This window comes from Xenopus laevis, chromosome 5S (genome assembly GCF_017654675.1).
Source record: "Xenopus laevis strain J_2021 chromosome 5S, Xenopus_laevis_v10.1, whole genome shotgun sequence".
NCBI classification, from domain to species: Eukaryota; Metazoa; Chordata; class Amphibia; order Anura; family Pipidae; genus Xenopus; species Xenopus laevis.
In genome coordinates this window covers 48,179,236-48,203,456 of record NC_054380.1, presented here as the reverse complement: position 1 = coordinate 48,203,456, position 24,221 = coordinate 48,179,236, and the positions used below count along the sequence as shown (strand labels likewise).

The window sequence follows — 24,221 nt, the reverse complement described above, 5'->3', positions numbered from 1 at the left end:
AAGTCAATGTACCACGATTTACAAGTGCATATTGTGTGCATATATTTTTATATCCTTTATATAGGATTCTATTGAGGTTAATAGCACAGAGGGCAGTACAAGCAGTGCTATTAAACCAAAAAGCATATAACAGTTCAGGCAGCTGATTCCTTCAGAAGAGGTGTTAGGGAGCTGCTACTGTATCTTGGATCATTTTCCTCAATAAATAAATCATCGAGTGCTATGTTTTTGGTCCATATGCTTAATGGTATTCCCATTGTTTCATTTTAGGACTTGTGTGAAAAAAGATCACTTTATTTATACAGAAATATTAAATTCAAAATGTTAAATACCACTTTACCACCCACCTGCATTTTTGGAAGGATTGTGCATATTAGATTTCAGTCCTTACTGTGATCTGTTAGGGATTACGTCTGTCTGTCATGTCTGTAATCCCTAACAGATCACAGTCAGTCAATTTCTCACCTACAGAAAAAATGGGTTATTGAATCAGAGAAATGAATATCAAACCTCACAACCATAATGTTTCATGTATGGCAGACCTAAGGCATTTTGAAGGCTTTATCTTGAATTATATATGCAGTGCTAATATTTTTTTGCTCAGAAGATATCACATAATTAACATTTTCTGTTGTATTTTCTTTCAAATTTGAGTATCTACAAATCTTTGGTGTTTTCTGAAAACTGTTAAGGTACTGAAACATATGGCTTTTCACAGAATATCTTTCAGTAGCATTGCTGATATAGGATGGATTTCTCAGCTGAAAAGCTTTGTCAGAACTATGATGGAGTTCACTCTGCATGCAGTTGACATAGTAATTTCGACAGGGTTCCATGGATATATATCTCTTGCATAAGGGACTTTCTTGGTCACTTTCTTTTGTCTCCAATGTATACTTATCAAGTTCTGTGTTCTCATATTCTGATGACATAAAAATATGTTTGTCTCCAATATGGATGATTTCGTTTGAATTTAGCCCCTGTAAAATCTGTTAAAGAAAGGCAAATTAAATTTAAAGTCCACACACACACACACACACACACACACACGCACGGTTTAGACTTTTTAAAAACAATTTGCTTTTTCTCTGTAATAATAAAACAGTACATTGGGCTTATTTAATGCTTTCATGATTTTCTAGTAGACTCAAGGTGTGAAGACCCAAATTATGGAAAGATCTGTTATCTAGAAAGTCCCAGGTCCCGAGCGATAATAGGTCCCATATCTGTACCTTTGAATTAATCATTAAATACTCATCTGCCTATACCTCCCTTGTATAAATAATACTCTAAATAATTTACAAAACAAATATAGCTAGAAGGTCACCCCAGAATTTTTACAGAATACATGGCTTCTCTGGTTGGAGGCCAACTGAAATGTAGCTCTAGCAGAACTGTTCTCATTAACATGAGAGTGGAGAATTAAGTACAGGTATAGAATCTGAAAATCCGTTATCCAGAAACAGTATATAAATAATATATAAATAATAAAACAGTACCTTGTACTTGATCCTCACAAAAATATTATTAATCCTTATTGGCGGTAAACTAATCTTATTAGGTTCATTTAATGATTTTCTAGTAGATTTAAGGTATGAACATCCAGATTACAGAAAGATCTATTATCCATAAAACCCCAGGTCCCGAGCATAGTCCCATTATATTAACATGTTCTTCAGTTACAGAAGTCTCAAAATCCTAAATTCTTGTATATATCAATGTTATTTCTGTCTCCCACATGAGGTGGTGGGAGCAGCTTGCATCCTCAGTTGCACAGTGGACCCTCTGCGTCATGGTGACCCCCTCTACTACACTCCCCCCTCCACTGAGCTGGCACAATATAGCAGACACTAGAACTACCCTCTCCCCCTGGGCCCCCCCAGACGTCTGCAGGGTCTACTGTTTGTTAGTTATGCCACTGATCTTTTCATATTTACCATTCTTGAGTGTTTGTTTAAAAAACCTTTATCTGGAAACTCGTTATCCAAAAAGATCCAAATTACAGGAAGGCCAGCTCCCATAGAGCCCATTTTAAACAAATAGTTTTAATTTTTAAAAATAATTTCCATTTCCCACTGTAATAATAAACTAGTACTGTTATACTTGATCCTAACTAAGTTTCATAAATCCATATTGGTGGCAAACATTATTATTATATTTGGGGGGGGGAGATGTACTAAAATTCTAATTTTTAAGAAACCACAAATAAATTCATTTCCACTGTTAGTCATTTATCAAAAGATCCAAACTAAAAAATCAAGAATGGGAAAGTTGCAGACAATTCACATGTTGAGTGATAACCGCGAAAACCTCAAAAACCATGAAACAAAGAAAGATCTTCAGTTGTAAAAGGGAGATCTGCCACTGACTGCTACATGATTTTGACAGGTTTTAGCAGGAGCATCTTCAGATTCAGAATTGTTGCAATTTTGTTACATAATAAGTCCTGCAAAAGTCTCTTTTTTTCCTGGGTCTTTTTTTGTTTTGGCAACAAAACTTAAAAAGACTTAAAAAGACTTAAAAGAAAACTATACCCCCAAACAATGTAGGTCTCTACAAAAATATTTTGTATAAAACAGCTCATAATATACTTTTTTATACTATGTGCCAGTGAGTAATCCTAAATAGAAAATCACTATTTGAAGATATAAGCCCCTGGGATCCTAGTATTCACCGTGCACAGAAACAAACCATGCATCTTAGGCCACATAAGCCAATTAACAGGCAAAGTTCTGTCTTTTGCACAAAGCACAGAGATAAAATGGGGGCTTAAGGGAAAAGATGTAAAAAGATTTAACTCTGGATAATATATTCTATACCTGTATAACGACTAAAACGATGAAAAAATATGTGTCCCAGTCTATATTCCATTTTGTAAGGAAGCCTCACCCTGGTGGTCTAGTGGGCAGCGGGGTCCACCGCCGTGTCCTCGGCGTGGACGCCCGCTGCGCTGCTCCCTTCTCTCCTGTGTCGGCTTCCTCTAAGGTGCGCGCCATACGCACGTCCGTCTTTTAAAGGCGAGGTGCGCTGCCGTGTGACGTCAGCGCGCAATGGCGCCAAATTCAAATAGTTTAAAAGGGGAATTTAGATATCAGCACACTGCCCATTGTTAGGTTCTATTTAGAAGTTCCTGGGAGTTAATTCGTTGTGAATCCTGACTGATCTATAGTCTATTGTGTTTTGACCAATGCCTGCCTGATTTACTACTATGATCTCTCCAATCCTGATCCTGCCTGTCTGTGACTATTCTGACCTCTCCAATCCGACCTTTGCCTGTCCATCGACTATTCTACGTTCTCTATCCTGATTCCGGCCTGTCTGATCATTCTATCTGCTTATGCTGGCCTGGCCTGCCTGTTCCTGGTGGTTTTCTTCCTTCCAGTATCCTGGTGAGACGATCGTGCCCTTTGCTCGTCCAGAACCGTTAGCTTTGCTCCTCTTTCTGTTAAGACCTGGCGGCATCCAATTAGCCAAGGGCTCCTCCCGAGGTGAAAGGCGGCGGTTAAAGGCAGAAGTGAGAGCCAAGACCAGGGAGCTTAGCTTGGGTTCTGGATATAGGGTGCCGAACGTGGCACATTTATGTTTGTGCATGGGGAGTTGTTTAAGAGATCCTGTGAATCTCAGAAATTTTTTACATTTTATTTCTAACAAAATCCTTTGGTCTACCAACACACCCTATAAAAATACTGCAATTCTGGAGTAGTATATATATATATATATATATATATATATATATATATATATATATATATATATATATATATATATATATATATATATAGCAAAGGAAAAAACTGCATCAACAGGGCTTTGTACAAAGTTCAAAATTTATTCTCAGACTTCAGGACTAAAAAATTTTGTATATATATATATATATATATATCACAAATGCCTTGAATACATTTTTTGTAAATTATATCCTTATAAACAGTGTGTTCTGGTGTCATCAGTTATAAACGGTGAGTTCTGATGTAATTTCTGTCACATGACTCACTGAAACATGTGTATTATAATAAATAAAGTACACCCAGTTGCAAAATATGAAGATATTAGAAGTTACCTCGGAGTTCCATGACCTGTATAAAAACACTCGGCCTTCGGCCTCCGAAAATTATAATATCCTTATATTTTACAAGAGGGGGTACTTTATTCACTATATAGTCCTGAAGACGGCTCAAGTTATGGAGCCGATAGACAACTTTACATTTTGTCTACCAACAGAGATCTGTGCTGCCACTGATGCAGCAAATATACTGTAACCACTCAAAAGTCTTTTCAGAATACACAAATCAGACAAAATTTACACTGCAAAAATCTGTTTGCCCAATATTCAAATGCATCAGGTAGTATAAATATGTGATTACAAAAAGTGTCTGAAAACTCAAACTCGTTGAAGCTTGACTTTTGAAAAACAATTTGTTCACATTTGAAGAACCAAATGAAGCATCTGCAGGATAGATAGATGTGAACCTCATAAAAGATTTTTTAACCTTCCTCTGCAATGTGTGCAATGTGCTTATGCAAGCCCAATGTGGATACCTGATGCCTTCAGTGAGTTTTTCCACTTTTCCAACTTTCTCTAAAAAGATAATTTTCCATTAACTACCCACCCTAATGCTTAAAGTGATACTGACACTAAAAAAAATATTTTCAAAATATTAATCTACAAGTTACCTATACGTCATGTTGATCATTTGTTGCTGATAGTTCTGCTTTTGTAAGTAATTGTCACTTGAAGTTCCTAAACCTGACTGTCCCTTCTTAACCTGTCAGTTAGAATTTCTAATGCTAATGGACTACTCCTGCAAACATATGGCAGCCCCCTCATAGAGGAACAGGGTAGTAAGAAAGTTAATGTAAAAGCATCAGGCAAATACTTTTATGGCAAAATCATAAATAGCATTCAAAGACAATGTTATGATAGATAGCAAAAAAGGTTATTTTCTGTTGTCAGTATCTCTTTAAGAAAGTTTTCTATCCATGTGCAAACAGTATTTCTGTTATGAACAGACAGACCTTAGCTTAAAAAAAACAAATAGATATAAGGCAAAATCCAAGCAGACCACATCTGCTGCAACCCTGCTGTCCAAGTTCCTACTTATCTCATGCTGAATATCACTTATAATGACATTCTCTAGAACATAATCTTGAAGTTGATCCCATAACAAACCTTTAAATAGCTTGCCCACAAGAGATGTCAGACTTCCACACCTGTAATTGCTAGGCTGAGATCAAGGCTGAATTACATTTTGGGATTAGTCTTGGTATGTTCCTCATTTTCTTTTTTTGCTTTCTTGATTGCTGCTCGTAGTATTTATAGGACCTAAAAGAGGCAGCTGACTTTCTTAAATACTTTCTTCCTCAATCTGTGAAACCTTCAACCAATAAGGCCCTCTCAACCTCCTCCACAACGCCTTCCTTTAAGGAGAGCAAGTAAAAACATGCATCAACCTCTTTTTAGGTTAATTAGGCAGAGCATTGGAGCTCTCATTAAAACAGAACAGAATTTGGATGGCAGGGTGGTGCACACGGAAGGGAGAATGCGAAAGATAACCACTGGCTAATAAAATTTTTTATTTTTTAATGCTATTCCTGTTTGGCCTCATTCTCAAGTTGTTATATAAGAGGCACATGTTACTCTCATAACCGTAACAATTTATTGAGGTATTAGGGGAGTTCAGACCCCTTACTAGTCAGTCAATTTTGGGGGACATACTTAATTTTAATTAATTTAATAAAGGTTAAATTTTACTTTACACTGGTTAGTCAGTGGAATGGCAAAGTGCAACTTTTATGGGTCTTTCTTTTTCAGTCCTTTCTTACATATATATAGTATATAGGAAAAAGTACTTCTGCAATCTCTGCAAATAAACAGCAGTAACATTTTACATTTGACTTTTTAAAGATTTATAATCCTTAAATGCATGCACGACTATTCTGCTGCTATCTTTATGTCAGGATATACTCTACATACTGTACATTGCAATCCTGCTCCCTTATACAAAACTTACACAACAAGACAAATTCAGGTACAAACAAATCAAACATTTCATACACACTTTAAACCTTGACTCATCTACAGATACACTGCCTACAACTATTGAACCTCTACGGAAATCGGAAAACCTCCTTCTAGAATTATCTCACAGTTCTGTATATTGATTTTTGTACTGAGACAACATATAGGGGCACATTTACTTAGTTTGAGTGAAGGAATAGAGGAAAATAGAGGAAAAAATTTTGATTTTCGAACGTTTTTTTTTGGCTACTTCAACCATCGAATTGGCTACTTCGACCTTCGACTACGACCTTCGACTATATATCGTTCGAATATTCGGCCATTCAATAATCGAAGTACTGTCTCTTTAAAAATTTCTTCTACCCCCTAGTTCGCCACCTAAAACCTACCAAGGCCAATGTTAGCCTATGGGGAAGGTCCCCATAGGCTTGCTAACAATTTTCTGATTGAAGGGATAATCCTTCGATCGATGGATTAAAATCCTTCGATCGATGGATTAAAATCCTTCGAATTGTTCGATTCGTAGGATTTAATCGTTCGATCGAAACGATTATTCCTTCGATCGTTCGATCAAACGAATTGTGCAAAATCCTTCGACTTCGATATTCTAAGTCGAAGGATTTTATTCGGCAGTCGAATATTGAGGATTAATTAACCCTCGATATTCGACCCTTGATACATCTGCCCCTAACTGTGTTATTCTGGACCCAATAAGGCTTTAAATTAGTTTATATAATTGCAGTTTTGTACATTCAACATATACTTGTTTGTCAGCTTTTTTTTTTATTATATCACAGAACAGTAGGTGATCAGCCAGTTTCCCCCTTTCCACGTTGTCAGTGAGCTGCAGATTTCAGAAGGGAAGGTGGGAGCTTGGGTGCTTGCATTTTTTCCTCTAATAGCTTTATGTACTGCTCATTTGTCACTGAAGTTCCAGTAAAGCCTTGCAAGGATTGGATAGCTGAAGTTTTAATTTCCAATCCAGTCTTTCCAATATCCTTGCCGCTTTACCAAGACTTAAACTTTAGTGAAAAATGAGCAGTATGGAAAGCTGTTTGAGGAAAGAAATGCAGGCACCTGAGCTCCTGGCCCCCTTAAGACCCAAAACCCATCAGGCCCAAGATGATTGTCCCAACCTAATAGCAGCCCTGGTAACAGTATTTAGATTTATGTGTGGATATCTTCAATAAGCTGCTGAAGTACCAAAGAGCATCACCTTTACATGGACTTATTACTACAGCTACACAAAGGGACTTATGTACTATTCTATTCAAACAGCTGAATCCAACTTTGTATGCATACAAAAGGTGCAGTCAGACATTAAGGGGCCTATTTTTGAAGCCTCAAATTTTTCTGGTTGAGTTTTAAAGGGGAAAAAATAAAAAAATTAGAGAAAAAAGAACCTTGAATTCGAGATGTATTATGCTCCAAAGCTGCTAAAAAACAAAAAATAAAAACTCCAGCCAAAACCTGTCCAAATCACGTAGACTTCTTTAGATGTAGTATCGTTATATACCTGTATCTCCCATGAAGTTGGTCTTGAAGCAATTAAATATCATTTTACTAACGATAGTACCTATTCTTCACATTTACAAATTTTTTTACTTGATGCAATAAGATCTTTATTAACACACAATTACTTTTTGTACAATAACAAGTTTTATTTACAACAACGTGGCACAGCGATGGGGGCGAAATTTGCCCCCTCATATGCCAATCTCACTATGGGTTGGTGGGAAGAAGAGTTTATCTATAATATGGATAATCCTTTTGTTAAACATATTGTATTCTTTGGTCGCTATATCGACGACCTGATGGTGATTTGGCGAGGTACACAGTCGCAATTTTTGCAATTTGTAGAATATGCCAATGGGAATAAAATAGGCCTTAAATTTACACACTTTGTTAATAGGGAATCCATTAATTTCCTGGATCTAACTCTATATCAAGATGGTGGCCGAATTTTGTCCACTATATATAGAAAACCGAACTCTGGAAATTCTTTGCTACAGGCATCTTCCTGTCATCCCAAACATGTTGTTAAGGCAGTATGAGATTGCGGAGATTATGTACTAATGTACAAGAATTTGTATCCCGGTCAGATATACTATGACAAAGATTTCGAGCTAGGGGCTATTTAGATACACATCTTAACCAGGCTTTCAATAGAGCCCTCAATTTTCACCCTAGTGAACAACGGGAGATGCCCCGTCCAAGGACGGATAATAACACATTGGTTAATAGTAGGTAACTCTATTCATTTTGTCACAGAATTTAGCCCTCAATAAAACAATATAAAGAAACTATTTGAAAGAAATGTAAGCATTCTAAGAACAGATCCAACCCAATATCAAGTATTAGATTTAGGCTATAAAACAGTCACTCGTCGTACCCGTACAATAGGTAATTTACTCGCTCCCAGCTCGGTCCAAGTACCCACTACTAACACTAGTTGGTTAAACACCAAGGGCATGTATAAATGTGGTGTGTCCAGATGTCTAACTTGTGCGCATGTCACTAAGACTAAACTTTTTAGATCTAGTGTAACTGGACCTGAGTATACCATTAGATGGTACATAAACTGTAATACTTCATTTGTAGTTTACCTTCTAGAGTGCAAGATCTGTAACATTCAATATGTAGGTCAAACTTCTCGTCCATTAAAAAATCGTATTAGAGAGCATATTTTGGACATAAAGAAGGGACATGGAGATTCCCAGGTAGCAAGGCATTTCCAGGAGTGTAATGGGGGAGACATTACTAAACTGTCGGTTTTAGGCATTGATAGAGCGGTGGGGGAAAACGAGGAGGAGACGTTTTGCCTAAACTACTCCTCTTGGAAACTAAGTGGATTTTTTTCTTAGAAAGTAGGAAACCTCTTGGCCTAAATAGTGACTTTGATGTCACGTGCTTTTTTTGAGATATTACTGCTGGTACTTCATTTCCTACATTATGCATACTTTAACATATATTCTCTATGAGTGCTTTAATAAAGGCCTGTACCTTAAGGAAATTCTTACTTATGTGCTGAATATGCACTAAATATATTTAATGCACTTTATTTATATATATGAAGAAAAAAATCCATACCAAGAAAACCTTATCAAAATTGTGACTGTAGTTTTTATATTTTATTCTCTCTTATTTTTTGGTTTCAATTATTCACTTTTTCACTTATTGTTTCATTTCATTTATTTTTCTATATTGTTCAGTTTTAGTTTTCCCATATATATCTTTTTTTTCTTTATTTTTCAGTTTTAGTTTGATGTGTATCTTTTGTATTTTGTATTTTTGTATTTTTGTATTCATTTGTTTTTTAACCACTAGGTGGAACTTCACAATTTGTAACATAAGTGGAAACACATGCGTGCTTTGTTGTGATTGGGGACAGCCCCTTTATAAAATGTGTACAGGGGTGTGCCATTTAGCCTATGAGTAAGTGCCCTATCAGGCACGAAAGCGTTAGGTTTTATGTCCTAATAAATTTTCTACTTTTTTAAAAAAATATTTAGCTCTTGATTATTGGAGATCCTCACATTCTTCCTTTTGGAGTTAGTGTCTCAAATCACGTAGAAGTCAATGGCAGATGGTCCCTTTAACAATTGGAATTGAAATGTTTTTTGCCTTAAGGTTTCTCTACAGTTTCGGGCTGCTTGCACTAGTTTTCCTTCAATAATCTGAATAATTCAAGTTTTTTGAGAGACAACTCGAAAAAGTCGGGTCTTCGAAGCGTCAGTTTAAAAACAGTGCACAATTCAAATTGACTCTCAATTTTGTTACAATGTATTTCGAGAAAAAATATTGGTAAATTGAGGTGATTCAGTTTTGGGAGTTTGGTCGATTATTTTTAAAGGATAAGTAAACCTTAAAAATAAGTGAATGTAAAATTAATGAGGGTACTATTCTAAGCACTTTTGCAATGTACATTTGTTTGGTCTATCTGGAGACCATGGTTGCTATGGGGCGGTGCTTAGCAATGGTATCCATTGGGGTAGATTAGGGAGGCTTGATGCTCTAGCACGCTCATCTCTGCAGTATAAACAGATAATTGGCTGGATACTGGTGATCCCTCTCATTTTGACTACAGGTGATGGATTTGAGCACTTCATATCAGCAGGTTATGCTACCTATACCACCTACTCTATTTTTTCTATATGCATTCTCCTTGCACTCTTGGCTATCCTTACTCCTCCAAAAAGGTGTCACTTTGGATCATAACAATGACAAAACGCTTTTTGTAAAATTATATCGTAATTACATTTCTAACACATGTACTGTGTTTTACAATGATGCCTAGCAACTGTTTGGCAGCCATCTTGGAAGTGGTATATATGTTTGTTTGTTGGTGGGGGTTCTGTTTGTTTGCTGTTCCTGATAAAGGTCCTAAACCAGGACCTTTATAAACTCTCCTCTCTTTTTGTAAAGAAAGAATTGTTCAGTGTACCTTCCTAAAAAAGCAATACGTTTTCCGAACGAAAGAGGTGTGATTACCAAAATAATGTGTTATAGAAATGAAAAGAAGTAAAACCCCTCTCTATTCAATTGACCACCAATTAAAGAAAATTCAAATATTAGTGCAGCAGTGTCAGAGTTTATTAACAGTTTCGTTAACGGTTACTAACCCAGTGTTGCTTCAATTATTGGGTTACCCAATAAAGTGCTATGTGCTAGGTGCTAATAATTCATTAGCAATTAAAAATCATGTAACAGGATTAATTAATATTGTGCTATAAAGTGCTAGTGCTTCAAATGAAATTAAGAAGTTAATTTAAATAACCAGGATTAAATTGACCCAGGTGAGATTAAAGTTAATTCATTATTATATATCACACATTAAAATCCATTCATTATAGAAGATTGTAAATAACAGTTAATCAGTTATTTACAATCTTCTATAATGAATGGATTTTAATGTGTGATATATAATAATGAATTAACTTTAATCTCACCTGGGTCAATTTAATCCTGGTTATTTAAGTTAACTTCTTAATTTCATTTGAAGCACTAGCACTTTATAGCACAATATTAATTAATCCTGTTACATGATTTTTAATTGCTAATGAATTATTAGCACCTAGCACATAGCAGTTTATTGGGTAACCCAGCAATGGCTGCCCAATAATTGAAGCAACACTGGGTTAGTAACCGTTAACGAAACTGTTAATAAACTCTGACACTGCTGCACTAATATTTGAATTTTCTTTAATTGGTGGTCAATTGAATAGAGAGGGGTTTTACTTCTTTTCATTTCTATAATCTCCTCTCTTTTTGCATAATATACAAATCCTGAGTGTGCCAGTTTTTACCTTTTGCTTTATCATGTTCCACTTGGCACCCAGGTCACAGACTCTGTATGTATATATATATATATATATATATATATATATATAGAAGTAACAAAAAGGGTCCGCACACACAGGACTTGAGTGAGAAAATAAGTTGGTCGTTTATTCAACGTTTCGGCCCAGTCACATGAGCCGTCTTCAGGACGGCTCATGTGACTGGGCCGAAACGTTGAATAAACGACCAACTTATTTTCTCACTCAAGTCCTGTGTGTGCGGACCCTTTTTGTTACTTCCATACAATGTTCAATTGCTCCAGCACCTAGGCATCCATTTTGTGTTCTGTGTGCACCGACCCTATGGCTTTTATATATATATATATATATATATATATATATATATATATATATATATATATATATATATATACGCCCCACAGTGCCTGCACTCAAACCAATAAAGCCAGAGGTGAAAATGTTGCAGTATATGAATGGAGGATCAGCACTCACTGTTATTTGTGAATACAGTATATGTTGATTATATGTTTCAGCAAAGGATGGTTTTGGCAGGGGGGCCCAAGATGAAGGACAGAGGCCACTCCCTATGAAGTCCCGTGTGGTTTCACTGAATTTTCAGGAAAATCAAACCATAGCATTGGGGCAAAATTTGCTTAACGTCTTGCACTGCAGTAAGGGGGTATTAACATTACATGTACAATTTTAACTGAGAGCTGTGAATGCTGGCACTACAAACACATTATGGGGAAAAAGATTCTGGCACCTAAAGTACATTACATGCAGAGACTGTAAGGTACTCTAAAGACATACAAAGAAGCAGTATGTGGTGTTTATAAAAATGGCCTGCAGGTGTCACTGTCTACATGAGTTACTGTGCATAGTTCCTGGTAGCTTAAAAGTGAAAGTTACTATTGTGGAATGCCTGCATGACTCTGCTAATAAAGCACTGTTATACTCTACTCATCCTCGACTACCCAAAACATAACACAGTAGGTACTGATCTCCCAAGAACATAAAAAGAAGGCACCACAAGCACTATAAAGAACATTATAGACTAAGAATAATCAGAGTGCCCTCGCACACCAAATACATACATAGAGAGCAATGGACAATGGCACCACAAGCAGTAAGATATAGAGAATACTGGCAGGCCAAGCACAATATACAATAAAACAAAGTGGGTATAAGTAAACTAATGCATTATATAGTAAGAATCAGTGAACACAGGCACTCCAAGTCTATAAATTCTAGCACATCCAGATGTACTGCGTCACTCTATTGCTCTGCCAAAATGCAAGGTATGAGGAGCTGCATTAGTAATGTGAAAAATTCAAATATCTCTCACTACATGCATCCCTTTTATGCTAGTTAGACAGCAATGTTATATTATAATGGGACATTTGTACAAATGATCTAATCCCACTGCATCAGCATAATAATTATATGTAAGCATAGTCATTTAGTTTGAAAAAAGTCACATCTAGCCCTTTGGCCTAAGTAAAACCTTCTAGCTGATACAAAGGAAGGAGAACAAACCATTCTAAAGCTTCTCCAATTTACTACAAAAAATTTCTTCCTGACTCTAAGATGAAATTGGACCATTTTCTGGATTAACTTTGTACTAAGTTAACCCTGTATTTTTTGTATACCCCCCCACCCAGAAAGCAGGACAGCACAGTGGAATTCCATGTATAAATACCCCTAGAAATCATAGCGGAATGGCAACTTCATTTATAAATACCTCCAGAATTCATAGCAGAATGGCAATTCCATGTATAAATTCCACCAGAACTTATATCAAGATGGAACGGTGGCAATTCCAAGTATAAATACCCCCAGAACTAATATTAAGATGGAACAGTGGCAATGCCATGTATAAATACCCCAAAATTCATAGTAGGATGGCACAGGCACAATACCATTTATAAAACCCCCAGAATTCATAGTAGGATGTCAAAGGCACAATTACATGTATAAATGCCCCCAGAATGCATGGCAGGATATCACCATGGCAATTCCATGTATAAAACCCCCAGAATTGATAGTAGGATGGCACAGTGCAATTCCATGTATACATACCCCCGAGAACCCATAGCAGGATGGCAAAGGGGCAATTGCATGTATATATACTCCACAAAACCCATAGCAGCAGGATGGCAAAGGGGAAATTACATGTATAAATACCCCTCACTGCCCATAGCTGGAGAAGAGACAAATAAATGAGTACATACATTGACAAATTGGCAATGATGATCAGCCCCTCACCTAGGATGATTCACAAGGGTGCCTAGTGGAATTCCAGTCTGCCACACAGATCAGGAGGATTCTCAGGAGTCTCAAATGCAAATGCATAATGCAGCAGTGTGTGATGTGCCAACTCCATGCTGCTCCGAAGCGAAACTACTGTAGTTAATGCTGGGCCCAAGCACAGAATGTGCACCACCACCTCCACCCCTCTAGACGCGCTGACATTTTACGCTGTGGCGCAAGGGGAAGGGGGAGTGGACCCTGGTGCAACTTCTCCCCCTGCTCCCTGTTGTTACACTGCCAGCCCGCCACTGTCTCCTCTTCCGGGCTCCTTCACTGCAGCAGACGGGACTCACAGACACAAACCAGTCCAGAACACACAAAAAAACAGCAACAAAAAATTCCAAACTGGAGGAGGAATATTCGGGGGGCCACGGACCCTGTGCCCGCCCCCCCAGTTCCAACACCTATGCTTGATTTATTTCACACAAATTTACATCTTATACGAGGTTTCAGTCCCACTTGGGAACCCTTCTCAAAGATATTGTGCAGTATGAGTGTTGCAATTAAGTACCCACCCCCATTAGTGAATTCTGGCACCAAGATAATGTCATAAGTCCATATTAAAGGGGAACTATCGTGAAAATGGAAATTTAATATAAGCTTCCTCATACTGAAGTAAGAAACTTTCTAAATACAATCAATTAAAATTCTGCATTGTTTATTAAATAATCAAGTTTATATTCACTATTCCTCTCCCAGCATCTGTTTCTCTACATTCTGTCTTCATGCAGCAGTTAGGTGTCAGATGAATGATCCAATATATCTTATAGGGGGGCTCCCTTTCCTAGCAGACTTATTAGAGCTCACTCAAATAACTGATTCCAGTACAAACAAAATCTAACAAAATAACTGCCTTTCGCACAAATTCTGCACGTAGAGAGACAGGATTCTTAGTGATTTTAATAGAGTGAGCTCTAACACATCTCACACCCAATACCTAAATGAATTAAAAGCGAAACAGATGCTGAGAAAAGAATAGTGAAGATAAACTTAACTATTTCAAAAACAGTACAGAATTTTTAATTGATTGTATTTACTTCAGTATGCTGAAGCTAATATAAAATTTTAATTTTCGCTATAGTCAGTACAAGGTTTTTCTCCTTCTCCATTAAACAAAAGGAATCCTGGGAATGAATTCCAAACAAGCTCCAAGAAAATCCTATTTACATGGGTTTATCCTATAGGCTAAAGCTCACCCACTGGGTTTTTAAAGCAGAAGCCAGGATAATAGCTGATCAGATTCCCAACTACAGACTGGTTTCACCTTTCTTGAGGCTCATCAGTGTAGAGCAGGGTTATCTAATCAGCTTAGATAGAGTCACTGTTTGGTTTCGCATACAAGTCATTTGGGTTAAGGAGACTGCCTCATACAGATTTAAATAAACAAAAGGAAACCTGGGAATGAATTCCAAACAAGCACCAAGAAAATCCCATTTACATGGGTTTATCCTATAGACTAAAGCTCACCCACTGTGTTTTTAAAGCAGAAGCCAGGATAATAGCTGATCATTTTCCCAACTACATTTCTTGAGGCTCATCAGTGTAGTGCGAATCTGGTCTGTAGTTGGGAATCTGATCAGCTATTATCCTGGCTTCTGCTTTAAAAACCCAGTGGGTGAGCTTTAGCCTATAGGATAAAGCCATGTAAATGGATTTTCTTGGAGCTTGTTTGGAATTCATTACCAGGATTCCTTTTGTCAGTGGCGTAACTACTCACCAGTGGGCCCTGGTACAACATGGGCACCTGGGCCCCCCTGTTGGGCTCTCCCCCTATGAATTGTGCCAGCTGTAAAATCTCCCCCTGCCCAGCCTCCGGCGATAACCGTTATTGCGGCTCCTGTGGGCCCCAAGGAGGTGTGGACCTGGGTGCAATTGCACCACCTGCACCCCTGGTAGTTAAGCCACTGCCTTTTGTTTATTTAAATCTGTATGAGGCAGCCTCCTCAACCCTAATGACTCCTTCTCCATTCAAACATGTGCAATATTTCTTCACACCACCAGGTGTCAGTGTACGCACTCTTTCTGTATATAAATGTGTCCATTTTCAAGAAAAGAGAAACTTTGTATTTTACAAAAAAGGAAACTTTGTCTTTTACATAACAACAATAAAGAACAACTTTTTTTTTACAGAGTTGCAAGATTATTCAATTTGTATTCAAATAGATAATATGTTTAGGTTCCTGTAAAGTGGAAAAATACAGAACTTGTAAATGTCATGAAACCATTTCTGAAAACAAAGTTAGGTCAAGAAACAGTTCAGTTGCAGTTGTCCATTTAACCCCTTAGGGGTAACACAATCCAACTCATAAAAATAAAAAAGCTTCACGTTTTAATAACAGCTTCTCAATATCACCACCCCTCAATGGACATGCATTTAAATTGGGACAGATCATGCCTAGATTCCCGCCAGTGTTTTGCTACTGGTTGCTGGGCAATGTCCTGTTTACCAAGATCTACTTTTCTATCTATATCCAGTACTGCCCTGATGCTGGCCCTATGCATATTGATCCTTTCAGTTTTGCTGCAATAAATGAGACTACATGGACATTTGATGACATACACCACCATGGTTTTGGTGCACGTCATCCTATGCCTGATTTTATACTCTTTACCTGTCCTTATGTGCCTGAATTCTGCTCCCAAAATTAGTGTATTACACACTACACAACCCTTGCACTTGTACACTCCTGGATGAGGTGTTAGAAAGTGTTGCATTGACCACTATTTCCCAATAGCTGTGCTCAACTATTGGGAAATAGTGGCCAATGACGATACCTTGGGACAGAGGGTTCCATGCAAACTCAGGTTTATCTACTCTAGAAACACCAGGCTCAAGTGTCCATGTGGTCTCATTTATTGCGGCAAAACCATTAGACAGCTAAAAGAAAGGATCAATATTCATAGGGCCAGCATTGGGGCAGCACTGGATATAGACAGAAAAGTAGATCCTGATAAACAGGACATTGTCCAGCAACCAGTAGCAAAACACTGGCGGGAAGCTAGGCATGATCTGTTCCAATTTAAATGCATGCCCATTGATCACATATGTAAAACGTCCATGGGTGGTGATATTGAGAAGCTGTTATTAAAACATGAAGCCTTTTCGATTGTGTTCCCCCTAAGGGGTTAAATGGACAACTGCAACTGAACTGTTTCTTGACCTAACTTTGTTTTCAGACATGGTTTCATGACGTTTACAAGTTCTGTATTTTTCCACTTTACAGGAACCTAAAAATAAGATGTATTTGAATACAAAGTGAATAACCTTGCAACTCTGTAAGTAAAGCTGTTCTTTATTGTTTGTATGTAAAAGACAAAGTTTCCTTTTTTGTAAAATACAAAGTTTCACTTTCCTTTAAAATATACACATTTATATACAGTGTGAACACTGATACCTGGTGGTGTGACAAAATTTTGCACATGTTGTTTCAATGGAGAAGTAGAAAAACCTTGTACTGACATTCTTAAAATGGATTTATAATGTTATCTTGGTGCCAGAAGTCACTGATGGGGGTGGGTACTTAATTGCAACACTCATACTGCACAATATCCTTGAGAAAGGTCCCCAAGTGGGACTGAAACCTCGTATAAGCTATGCCCTTGGTGCTTACAATAGTGACCAGTAGATGACACTGTGCTAAAGTATAAAACCCTTGGTAGCCATGCGCTCAGGGTCCATCTTGTGCTGGCTCTAGCCTAAGCAGGCAGGCAGAGCTCGAGTGGAACCTAGACAGGTCAGGTCTAGTAAGGATAGGATACTCACCTTAAGAGGTCACTCTAGGAGTGACAGATAGATAGGCTATTTAGCTGAGCAGCTTAAGGCTCCGATGAGGAGAGTCAGAGGGATTAATATCCCAGGTACTAATTGCCCAGAAGTAGGGACTAAGTGTACAGACTTAGGGTTGTAGAGATTCCCCTGGGTTCCACTTAAGGAAAAGGCTGAATGCTGGGTGTACTTTCATTGCTGCTGTGTATGTTCTTTTCCCTGTGGGGACTAATACTGACCAAAGGTGCTGTGAGTATGTGCCTATCCACTGTGTGGATGTATGATCCTGCTTGCTCTTATGTACACTCCATTGAGGATTGTATTGTTCAATAAATATGTTCATTGGTTAAGTTATAAGAACCATTGGTGCTCAATTATTGCACCCTGCATCAAGTTACAAAGTTACAGTTACACTACACCCTGCCTCCACACCATTTGCGATGGCTTACTCTCTAAGATTGAAAGTCTCATTCAGAGCACAATATTGGGAGTGGGGCTCATAGAGAATGGTGTACTCAATTTACTATAGCACTACACACACAAGTATGAGATCTGTTATTCAGAATGCTCGGGACCTGGGGCTTCCCAGACAAAAAGTCTTTCTGTATTTGGATCTCCATACAGTACAGGCATGGGATCTGTTATCCATAAACCCGTTATCCAGAAAGCTCCAAATTACAGAATGGCCATATCCCATAGACTCCATTATAATGAAATAATACAAATTTGTAAAAATGATTTCCCTTTTCTCTGTAATAATAAAACAGTACCTTGTACTTGATCCAAACTAAAATATAATTGATCTTTATAGACACAGAGAATTGGCCCATCCACCCTCATTTAAATACCTATGTACAAGCACCTGATGACATCATCAGTGGGTGTAAGAAAAGAATGCCAGTATGTGAAGCAGAAATACTACATTGTGTACACATGAAACAAATGTCAAAGTGACTATTAAAAACATGAGCACCACAGCCAGCCCTGATAATTTTTTACAGTACATGTTTTTACATTTTTACCTTATTCTAAATTTACCATTATTTGTTTTAATGTGCTATTTACCAGATTAGACGGAAGACGTGTTTTGGGATTCAAAACATATCTATTCAAGGCTACGTAGATTCCCAGAAAGCAAGCCACTATAAACGCTACAATTGCTGCCACAAGTGATCCTGTGATGAGACCTTTGGCTTCCACACCTTGAAAGATAAAAACAGGAAAAGGAAAATGATAAACATAATAAACTGTACTTGAACCATGATCATCTTATTTGGTTTCACATACTACCTCATTGTGATGTTGAACATGTTAATCTACAGCTCCACTGGAGCTACAGGGTAACAGAGCAATAGGTGGTGTGAAGAAATATTGCACATGTTGTTTGAATGGAGGAGAAAAACCTTGTACTGGACAACTGCAACTGAACTGTTTCTTGACCTAACTTTGTTTTCAGACATGGTTTCATGACTTTTACAAGTTCTGTATTTTTCCACTTTACAGGAACCTAAACATAATATCTATTTGAATACAAAGTGAATAACCTTGCAACTCTGTAAGTAAAGCTGTTCTTTATTGTTTGTATGTAAAAGACAAAGTTTCCTTTTTTGTAAAATACAAACTTTCACTTTCCTTTAAAATTTACACATTTATATACAGTGTGAACACTGATACCTGGTGGTGTGACAAAATTTTGCACATGTTGTTTCAATGGAGAAGTAGAAAACCCTTGTACTGACATTCTTAATATGGACTTACAATGTTATCTTGGTGTCACAATTCACTAATGGGGGAGGGTACTAAACCCTAAAAATGAATAGGCCTAAAAATGCCATGTTTTATATACTGAGCTTATTGCACCAGCATAAAGTTTCAGCCTCTCAATAGCAGCAATGATCCAGGACTTCAAACTTGTCACAGGGGGTCACCATCTTGGAAAGTATCTGCAACACTCACACACTCAGTGAGCTTTGAGCAGCTGTTGAGAAGCTTAGGGGTCGTTGCAAACTATTAAGCAAAAATGAGGTTCATCTGTAATATAAGCTGATGCCACAAGGCTGATTATTAATTCAGATGCTAGTTGCACTGGTTTCAGTACTGCCATGTAGTAATTATCTGTATTAATTTGCTAATCAAGTCATATATTGTGACATTTATATTCTATGTGTACTGTATATTGTGAGTCGGTCCCTAAGCTCAGTAACTGACAGCAGCATAGAGCATGTGCAGTGAACCAGCAGAAAAGAAGATGGGGAGCTACTAGGGCATCTTTGGAGACACAGATCTTTACTGCTAAAGGACTGTGGTTGCCTTGGGCTGGTACAGAAGCCCAAAACATAATGTACAACATTTCTAACCTACTTCTTTAGTTTTACTTTCCTTGTCCTTTAATTGCAACACTCATACTGCACAATATCCTTGAGAAAGGTCCCCATGCGGGTAGAGGAAACCACAGTATTATATTTTTAAGAAAATCTCCCTCATGATCACTTTGCATTGGGAGGGAGCTCTCTGTATAGACAACCATGTCGATGCATATGCATAATGAGCCAGCCTGTGCACCCTCCCCTATACTTGTTTTTCGACTTTTATATCAGGTTAAGAATGGGTGAGATCAAAGTATTGGGATCAGAGGTGGAGTGTACAAATACAATGAATAATGTTGCCCCTATTGTAAAAGATAAGGATATTAAAAATATATTATTATTAGTAATTATTATTATTATTATTATTAATAATAAAAATAATAATATAATAATAATATAAAATATAAGTCTCTAAAGAGTTCCATGACCATATAAAAACATGAGGTTGAATTCTGAACACTTTTATAAAGGTCATGGAGCTCCAAGGTGACTTCTAATATCCTCTTTTCTTTCTTGATCCAGCACTACATTACTGCAAATGTATACGGTACCAATAGAATGGGGCAGGGAGAGCTGGAGAAGTCACATAACTTTTTGCTTACATAGAGTTGTGTAAAGTGTATAAATTTACGGGAACCATTAACTAGTTAGTAGTAATTCATATAAATAGTACATTAATAAATGTGCTAATGTAATTCTTTTAATTAAGGGTCAGGGTAAAATTTTTTAATTAATTGGAAGGGTCAGTGGAGTTTGCCCTACCCACCTGCCTACCCCTGTCATGCTGTCCTGTCTTGTCATCTCTTGACATGCAAGTTAAGTAAGTTTATTTGAAAGTAACGTATGTTATTGCATAAGTTATGAAAATTGCAAGTGTAGGAGGCCCAATGATGTTGCTGTGGGGCCTAATGCGTTTTTGTTTATGTTGCTGTTTTGCTTGTTTTTTGTCTTCTGTCTTCTGTGATGGCAGCCTCCAGGACCTTTTTTTGTGTTGTCTGCAAGTTATTGATATAGTGGTTCCACCATATAATGTAGCGTAAAATTTTGTGAAAGCGTAAAATATGATTTGTTTGTCAGTGAGTAAAAGGGTTGTCTCTCTTAGTAGGGTGTAGATCTCTCAAAGAGATAGTTATCCTTCATGAAAATAAGTAGCTGCTTATTTGCTCGGCCAGTGGCTAGTGATGGGCGAATTTATTCGGCAGTCGTGAATTCACGGAGAATTTCCACATTTCGCCGCCGGTGAATACATTTGCAAAATTGCCGCAAAAATTTGCCAGCGTCAACGTTTTCTGACGCCGGCGACAATTCCAATGCCGCCAACAATTCCGACACCGAAGTAAACAGACACCCATTGACTTTAATGTACGTCAAATGTTGTCGCGTCAGAACTGTCGCCAGCGTCAATTTTGAAAAAGGTGAAAAATTCACGAAACGCAAATTTTGATGCCGGCGTCAATTTTCGTTTCACTATTTTTTTGCCCATTTCATGAATTTCGTGGGAAATTCGCAAATTTCGCTGCAAAGCATAACTGGACAAATTTGCCCATCACTACCAGTGGCCCTTACAGGTACCTGATCTATCCAATAACTATCTAAAATGGTATTGAAATCTCCTGCAGCTACCAGATCTCCTGTTTTGTAGTAACACATTTATTAAGGTGTGTAAGGAACTAGGAATACTTAGTGCTGTGAAATTATAGACCCACTATTGTCATGGGTTTACTATTTAACTCTCCCAATAAGAGCACTATCCTACCCTCTGAATTTGTGTGTGTATTGCATTTGTTGTTATTGGACACAAGTCTCTTAAAAGGAGTGCTACTCCTTGTGTATTATTGGAGGCAGAATAATAATAATAAGTGTGTTAGCTGTGTGTTCCAGAATTTGGGTTCTTTACATCTTTTACGTATTCTTATAGGCTACTCCCCGTATGACTGGTGAGTTTAAGCCCTTAGTGTAATATTGGTGTGTAGGCAGACATATCAGGTCATTGTGCCTGATCCTGAGCTTTCAGAGCCAGCACTTCAGAATGGAACTGTGGCTGAGCATCATGTGGTTTGTAGCACCCGCAAACCCACCCCTTTTAACTAATGGTCCTAAAGTCAATGACAAATGTTAATAAATCAGCCCCTTAGAGTAGAGTAAAAAACTGTTTTGTATTTGAGCTCTCTCAAAATGATTTAAAAAAATATTTTAAAGACGTTTAAAGCTACAAGATAGATAAACCCCTGTCTTTGTAAATGCATGCATCTGCATAGATTACTGATATGACAGGGGGCCAGGGAATGTGCATTGATCCATTTTTCTTCTTTTTCTCTATGTCTGTAGTTAATTTGTCCAGATCAGTAGCACTTCCATTGTATTTTAGTACATTTTTATTAAGCCTTGGAGTGCTCCCACAACCTTTCCTTTTTGCATTTTGTATTGTAGCAGATCTATTCTGTTCGGAAGTTCAGCAGCTATGCTGCAGGCCAGGCTTCCATGTGGTTGTAGCACCCCCACACCCGTCTCTTTAAATGGTGGAACAATGCCTTTGGAAATGAGTGTTGGTCTGGCCAGTTTCTCTCTCTTAAAAGCCGCAAGCGGGGGAGGATTAATCTCATGGAACCAATGCTGGCGTCTAAGTTATCTCTCCCCTTTGAAAGCGGGGGAGGACTAAGCCCTATGATGAAAACCAATGCCCAGGTCGGGAGACCTTTATTTCAGGTAATGCTCTTATGCCGGGAGGCTTTAGCATTTGAAATCATTACCAGAGGTAAATAGTTAGGGAACCACCATATGGGTTTTACCTTGATGTGGTATGGTGACTTATCATTATTATGATCATAATTTTGTAACTAAAAAATCCCTGTCTTTGTAAATACATGCATCTGCATAGATTACTGATATGACAGGGGACCAGGGAATGTGCATTGATCAATTTTTCTTCTTTTTCTCTGTTTGTAGTTAATTTGGCCAGATCAGTAGCACTTCCATTGTATTTTAGTAGATTATTATTAAGCCATGGCGTGCTCCCACAACCTTTCCTTTTTGCATTAGATAAACATGTTACACTGTTAATTTTCATGGCATTAAAACGCTTACCTTTCAGTATAACACATTGTTCAGAGCTTGAAAGACTGGTTTTCTTAATTTCTGGGAAATTCATTAGGACACTGAGGCAATATTGTGACCATGGAGTCAAGTTTGATATATTCCATATATTGTTTGTTGTAATTTCTATAATGGGCATCTAAAAGATAGATCAATTAGTCCGTAAGAAAGTTTTCAAATTAGTTCATGTTAATAAATCTAAAGTTGAAAGATTTTGGTTCAAAGCAGCACAACCAAATATACATATGTACATATACCTAGTGGCTAATTTGTAGTTTATTTTATTTTTTCTGGAACCACTAAATAATTTAAGCAATGTCTTAAAGACCTTTCCCGGTCGCTATCTTCTGAAACTTTGTGTAATCTTCGGGGGGTCTTTACCGCCATGAAGCCTGCAGTTGTCAGGAATGGGTTTCAACTGTGCATGCACAAATGCAACGTTAAGACCCAAAAACTACACAAAGGTCCAGAAGATGACGACCAGGAGCTCCAGTGCGCTTCTCTGGTGACTTACATGTTTTTGAGTGCCTTACTCCATTAATGTGCTGATATACAGTAAAACCCTGCTTTACATTTTCCCAGGGACCATGAAAAATCACCATAAATTCTGGGAAAATGTAATGAACAGTTCTTACCCAGGCCACAAATAATTGACGTTTTTCCAGGACGTAAAGAGGGATTCTACTTTACAGTGAAACCTCAATATTATATTCCCTGATTTTACATGATTTTTTTGTGGTCCAAACTATACAGTATATTATGGATAAAGCATTTCCTTGATATAACATTTTCCCATATTTTACATAGTTTTTTCTGGTCCACTGATAATTAATGAAAATGGGAGTTCTGCTATATGAAGTTTACAGTTGAGCCCTGAACTGTAATATTCTCAAGTAAAGTAAAAAAAAAATTTAATTAGTAAGTCTTCTTTTTCTTAATACTTGCCTATGGCAAATGGGGTATATTTTCTGCCAGCATTTTTCAGCTGGCAGAGAGAAGCAAGTTATGAACAGTCAACCTGACATTTGCTTTAATGATACGCCTATTACTAGGAGTGCCAGGTGGATTTCATTTAAGTGACATAAGTAATGTATTAGATAAGACACAAAACCATCATGTTCAGCCTTTCTGTGAAACCTGCATAACTGTTAGTTGATCCAGAGGAAGGAGAAAATAGAACAAAATCTGAAGACTTTTCAGTTTGCATTGGTGGGGCAGGAGGAATTACTGTACTTCTTGACTCCAAGAGAGCAATTTGAATAGTTCTTCAATCAACTTTGTAGTAAGAGTAGATAAACTTTTCATGTCCTGAAAAGTCATACAGTCCTGTCTTAAAACTACAGTACAGTACAACTGCTTCAGGAAAA

General features: G+C 37.5%; 1 protein-coding gene across 1 annotated transcript in view; it reads right to left on the bottom strand.

The window, feature by feature from the left end:
- Nucleotides 1–542: 542 nt before the first annotated feature.
- LOC121394094 (interferon alpha/beta receptor 1-like) overlaps nucleotides 543–24,221 on the bottom strand; it is a 50,871-nt gene continuing 27,192 nt past the window's right edge. The window contains exons 5-7 of the mRNA XM_041564099.1: nucleotides 22,846–22,993; nucleotides 18,461–18,597; nucleotides 543–989 (exon numbers count right to left, since the gene is read on the bottom strand). Coding sequence (XP_041420033.1) covers nucleotides 543–989; nucleotides 18,461–18,597; nucleotides 22,846–22,993 — 732 coding nt within the window. The remainder of the gene's footprint in view (nucleotides 990–18,460; nucleotides 18,598–22,845; nucleotides 22,994–24,221) is intronic.